At 44.3% G+C, this 6,164-nt stretch overlaps 1 protein-coding gene across 1 annotated transcript; it reads right to left on the bottom strand.

Annotated features, from left to right (window-relative positions):
- Positions 1–1,702: 1,702 nt before the first annotated feature.
- On the bottom strand, positions 1,703–2,596 carry LOC109743637 (F-box/LRR-repeat protein At3g03360-like). The gene is made up of 2 exons (XM_040390219.1): positions 1,868–2,596; positions 1,703–1,753 (listed from the first exon to the last, which is right to left on the bottom strand). The coding sequence occupies exons 1-2, from the start codon at positions 2,594–2,596 to the stop codon at positions 1,703–1,705; spliced, it is 780 nt and encodes a 259-aa protein (XP_040246153.1).
- Positions 2,597–6,164: the final 3,568 nt, after the last annotated feature.

Here is a 6,164-nt window from a genome sequence, read left to right as displayed (position 1 = left end):
TGAGTAAAAGTGCTCTCTTCACACCATAAAACCCAAGCATGTAGTAATAAATTTCATTCATGTTTTCAACAAAAGCTCCTATATCCTCAAAAGAAAGACGCACCATGATCACTCCTAACAGGGTAGTCCTCCTCAAAAAGAACATCATCCTCTCTCATTTCCTTCGCTTCTCGTGTGTAGATATTGGAGTCATGCACTTACCCCCAAAACGTGCACATTCTGTGTCATAGTAGTTAATTGTCAATCCAGAGTATAGTGTTTTCTGCTCACAAAATGACGAGAGCTTTTCTTGTTGTGGAACTGATACATCAGAGGCGGAAAGGTGATAACCATGTTGTGTCTGTCGCACTCTTCATCCTCATCCTCACCTGTGGATCTAGTGAGTTGTTCTTGCATACACAGGTATTTCTGGTTGAATTAATGATGCAGGCTGCTGTCAAAGACACCAACAATGTATTTCAACTTTAAAGTGGAAATTTAAAGTTGTGATCAGTCTAACAATGTCAAAGAACCTAGCTCAGTTTCCTGTACATGTTAGTTCATGATACAGTAGCTTTATAAGTGCAGTTCCGTTTCAACAAGCACAAAAAATCGGATAGTGCAAGTATCTTGTGCCAGGTAACTTTGCTCCTCAGGGATGTCTCTTTTGGCTGCAGGTTGTAGAAATATTGTTGTGATTATGTCATCCTTCATTTTGCTATGCTTTGTATAGTATGGTTGTCAGAAGATAGATGGGCATAATTTCACAAATGTTCCATTCTTTATGGTATTGTTTGCATGATTTATGAACTATTAATCGTAGTACCATTTGGTTAACTAATCTTGGTCCTTTAATTCATCCCTGGCTTCCTTGCTGCATTAAGTAAATAGCTGATACTTGTAGGAAATGAGCATCAAAGTAGCGAAACAACTTTACAACTCAGATGAAGTCATGAAGATATCAAAATGTTGCGCTTTGAACATGGGACAAGGGTACCTTCTCACAGTGTAAAATATCCATCCAAGAACGAGGTGTCAAACGGATCAGCCATTGACAGATCATGGGTACACTTCTTAAAGTCTTTGTAACTCATCGTACGAAACATTTTGAATTCAAATTGAGCATCCCGAGAAGCTCTGTCTTCAACCTGTAGCTGCTTGTTCTGATTGGACCTCCATCGATTGGCCCTCCATTCTTCCCAGGGACCGCCAATTGCACTTACAACTAGTCCAAATTCCATTATGTCTAGCACTTTGGCATTCAAAACAAAGAACCTGGCAAAGTCAACTTCTGGACCCACACCATTGTAGACTTTCAGCGCCACTTTTTTTAAGTGGTGCTCAAGGCATTCGATCGGATTATCCTGTGAGACATTCTTGCGCACGTTTTTCATGTTATTTTGGGTGTCTCTCTCTTCTTCAGATAATTGATAGGTAGACCTCCTTGGCTCTAACTGGACATAAAAAAGAAGAAAAACAATATAAAGACACTTGCTACAAAGTTGGCAATGTAATTGCTCACCAGATCATAAGCCATTCAAATACTTGTTTTTGAAATTTTAGCAGGGTAGCAAATATGAATACTCACAATGATATAAAGCCTCTCCAAGCACGGGAAGCACTTGAGGAAGCGAAGAACTCTATCCAAATCGGGTCCAACTTGATCAAGAAACAAAACCTTCACCGTGTGCATCGTGGTTGTCAAGTTAACGCCAACCGTTTCCTAAGTGAAGAAAAATAAGCAGTACATATCAAGAAGAATATAGCCTGCTGCCTGCATAAGTTCATATAGTATTCACGTGATTTCAGAAATTAAGATTGCGACTACCTGAAACACTGTCGTTCTAAGGTGGAGCCGTAGAATGCCTTTGCTCAGCGGACCCAATACCTCTAGTTTAGGAGCCCGGATCACCCGGATCGTCGCTGGACCATGGTCTGGATTGAGTGGGAGCAACCTCACGAGGCGGGGGGCATCCTCGATTACCATCTCTCCGACATTGGCACTGCCATCGGCAGCTTGCTTGTCCCAAGGAGCACAGAAGCCGATGCTCTGGAGAGTCGGGGAACTGATGCGGAGGCATGGAGCGCCCACGCTCTCCGCCAGCAGAAGGCTCTCCAACGCTGGGCAGCCCGAGAGCACGGCCCTGAGCGCCTCCTCCGTCAGCGTGACACCGTGCAGGCTGAGCTGCCGGAGGTGCGGGAAATCCGCAGGCAGGCTGGGCGGCAGGCGGCGGCAGCCGAATCTCACCGTGCGGATCGCGGGCACGGTGCTGCTGCGCTCTTCCCTGCACGCCAGGGAGAGCTCGACCTCCAGCAGATCCCAGGAGCGGGTCCAGGTGCCGACGCCGACAACCTCGCGGGGTTCCGTGCGGTCGTAGCGGTAGGAGAGGATCCTGGAGACGTGCATGTCGGCGACGTCGTCGAGGTTGATGCGCGCGGCACGCCATATAGGGCGCCACCGGCGGGAGAGGGCCTGCGTGCGGCAGCCGTCCCTGATGGGGAGGAGGGATACGATGGCGCTGAGGACCTCGTCCGGCAGGCTGGTGATGAGATCGGCCCTCCCTGCCGACACCGATGGCCCTTCGCCGCAGGCACCGGCGGGAGGACGCGCCGCCATATGCGTGCCGTCTCTTGTCGATCGCCGCTCTCCCCGGAGCTCGTCAAGATTTCGGTTGAGGGCTTCCGCCTCTCTCGGCGGTTGAGGCTTAGGTTGTACAGTACTACTACGTAGGTCCGAGTTGCTCACGTATAGCTACACCGACCTGGTTTCGGCCCAAGTACGGCAGGGCTATCTCACACGTCTCAGCAGGTGGACCCGACAAGCCTAAGATTACCGAAAGTTTGCATTTTATTTTTCCAAAAAAGGTTGCATATTGTATTCCTCAAAAATAAGTTAAAATTTCATTCATCTCAAAATAAGATTTGCATTTATAATTCAGAAATACTAGATAGATAGTGGCAGCTCTCGTGGACCCGTGGTGTTTGCGAGCACAAAAATAATACCATTGTAATATATAAGTTCTTCTCAATAGTGTGTTGAATATGATTTTTCGACCACAAGTTGCGCCTATACTCCATCTCTCAAGAGGTCCTTGCTTGTTTTCGCAAAAAAACTGAAAATAGCTTACTCTATTTGTTTTCATCGAGGCCAAAAAATGTCGATTTGTTTCATAGAAATATGGATATGCCCGAGATACAACCTAACATGTGCCCACCATTTTTATTTTCACAATTTTTAATACTTTGGGCAGCCACATATAGTGGTGCGGCACGACTAGTATCAAAAGTGTGCAAATTTGACAACATGGCACTGCAATTTCACGCCACTATATGGATGGAGGTTGAGATGACATGATCCAAATGTGGATCTAAATACCCTTGTTTGTTTCTTTTTACCAAGAATAGATGACTCTGCAAGTTTCACATTACAAATTTGAAACTCTAGACCTGAAGAGTTCAAAGCATCTTAGAAAAAGAGAAAAGTATATTTTTTGTAACTCAATTCTTGATGAAGTCTAGATTTAGTCCCTCAACTACGAAACTGGACATGACTTGCACGTTCAACTCTAAAAACCAGACAATCTAAGTCCCTCTCCCGATTGCAAGTGGTTTCACGATGACGTGGCGTGATTTTGACAGGGTTGGCCTCCAGGTGGCAATCCTGGTGGATCTTCTTCCTTCTCTTTCCTCGGCTGGCCATTTCATCGAGTTGTTGTCGTGCATCAAGCAGCAAGAGCAGGACGTGGGTGTGGAAGCCTCCTGCGTGGTGGCTCTGGTCCTAGCAACCTCCGTAACGCCGCTATGCAAGGTTGGAGTCTCGTGGGCACGGGAGCTCATGGAAATGGTTGATGACGCGCTCAAGACCACCCCCGCTCTAGGCGCTCCTTCCCTGAGCTATCATGCTCGCTCCAGCCGACAGCATGGCTGAGCGGATCGCGTCGCCGCTGCGGCTAGCTGAGTGGCAGCGACGACAGAGCTCGAGGGCGGCATGGTGGCCGACATAATGGCGCCCTCCGAGTTGGGCAAGCAGTCTGGTTTCAAGAGTTGGGGTGCAAGTTCTCCAGTTTCGTAGTTAATTGAGGGATCAAATCTACACTTCGCCAAGACTGAAGGAACGAAAAATATACTTTTCTCTAGAAGAAATCACCTTAGTAAATGCCCTTGACAATGAAAGTCACTCTAAGGCCTCCAAACTCTCCCACTCCAAATAGTTGAAAAAGTCACACCATCTGAGGTTAAATCTATTCCAAAATCAAGGACGATGATTTACGAGAACGGTTGGGCATCAAACAGACAGTAATAAAACATACAAACGCATAGCGCACGTGCACAAATCCTAAGTAAGCACAAGGAAACGAGTATCGAATAGGTTCAGAAAACTCTAATTAAAGTTGGTATATTGCATCCATGTGCAACATAGCAAAAGTTCAATTAATAGGGAAAACCCTTCAACATCCTCTATATCAGGGGCACTTTTCAAGGTCTCCATTCGGAGCTTGAGCTTGGCAGCTCCTATATATGCTTCTGAGTAGGTCACAAAACCTTTTATTCAATAGTTGTATGAAGTAATTGTAGACACAGAGCATTAAATGAGTGAAACACAAATAAGATATGAAATTTGTGCTCAAACTCGAGAACGAGCCAGACAAGAATACCTTCTCAAAGTGTAACATCCATCAAAGAAGGATGTGTCAAATGGATCAATCATTACCAAATCATGAGTCAATTTCTTGTTGTCTTTCCATGTACATTGCGTAAAACTTTTGAATTCAAATCGAATGTCGTGAGAAACTCGGTCTCCCACTTGCATTTGTTTTCTCTGATTAGTCCTTCATTCCTTGTCATGGTCCTTAACAAGTCCAAACTCCATTCTTTCTAGCACTTTAGCATTCAAAACAAAGAATCTAGCAAAGTCAACTTCTAAATCGTCACCATATATAGTACTTCGATGCCACCTTCTTTAGATGGAGCTCTAGGCATTCAGTTGGATGATCCACCAGGGCATACTTCCGCAACTTTTTTATTTTATTTGGTGGGTATGATGGACGGGGAAACCCAAACCATGGTTGTAACTAGAGAAAGAGGAAACGAAATCTATCTATACCTACCTATACTAATTACAGACTCCCAAGTAATTACCACATTAATTAGAAAATATGAGCCGTTAATCTGGTGGGACTGAATTATTACGGTATAGATCAGCCGATATAATATCCATATTAATAAAAAAGAGAAGTCATTTATCTGGTGGGGCCAAGTCATTTATCTGTTGTAATTCTGTTTAATTCCATGATTTTTTTCCTTAAAAGACTCACGTATCTTTCTCAAATTTGTGACCAAATAGATAGGATCCTAACTTTCCAAAAAAAAAAGAGAATCCTAACTGCCGTGTAGTCGTGTACTACTCCACCGATCCCTCCTCCCTATTATTTCTCTTCCACCGAAGGAAATATTCTACCGTCCCTTACTCTCTCTCCCACGTGGAAACTATTCCAATCCAACCGGCTCATCCTCTCTGATGCAAGCAAGTTGGGGCATGGATCTGGCGTGGTAAGGGGACTTATTTCCTCAAATTTGATCTCCTCATCTAGATCAGATTCGTTTCTCACACTATTTGTACAGATTGGTTTTTCTTGATCTGTTTACCATAACTTTTCTGCTGGATTCGGATTCAATTATTCATTGTCGCGTAATTCACAACTCCACCCAATTAGGTATTTGGTCATTGGATTCAGATTCAATCTTGAATCTGCTCGCATACAATTTTTAGCAGCATGCGCGACACATTAGTAGCCTTACTACTGCTACGGGATAAAGGGAGATGGTGCAACCGTTTTCTTGGCGTATGGTGTGCAGATCGGGTCAGAGTACAACAACGGACATTAGATGATCCTATAAATTGAACATGTTGCTTCTACAAACAACATCAACTTCTAAGAGCTTCCCATCCATCGCAACGCCGCCGAATATTTTCTTCTATTGATTTGTTATACAGATTTTTCTTGGCGTATGGTGTGCAGATCGGGTCAGAGTACAACAATGGCCATTAGATGATCCTATAAATTGAACATGTTGCTTCTACAAACAACATCAACTTCTAAGAGCTTCCCATCCATCGCAACGCCGCCGAATATTTTTTCTATTGATTTATTATACAGATGTTTCAATCAGTACACAGTTCATAT

Source organism: Aegilops tauschii, chromosome 5, assembly GCF_002575655.3.
Source record: "Aegilops tauschii subsp. strangulata cultivar AL8/78 chromosome 5, Aet v6.0, whole genome shotgun sequence".
In the NCBI taxonomy this organism is placed as follows: Eukaryota; Viridiplantae; Streptophyta; class Magnoliopsida; order Poales; family Poaceae; genus Aegilops; species Aegilops tauschii.
This window is presented reverse-complemented; position numbering and strand designations above follow the sequence as displayed.

Coding starts and splice junctions, on each gene's coding strand:
- LOC109743637 (XM_040390219.1), bottom strand. CDS start 2,596: ATGGCGGCGCGTCCTCCCGCCGGTGCCTGCGGCGAAGGGCCATCGGTG. Junction 1,754..1,867: donor TCCGGGCTCCTAAACTAGAG/GTATTGGGTCCG, acceptor GAACTTATGCAG/GCAGCAGGCTATATTCTTCT.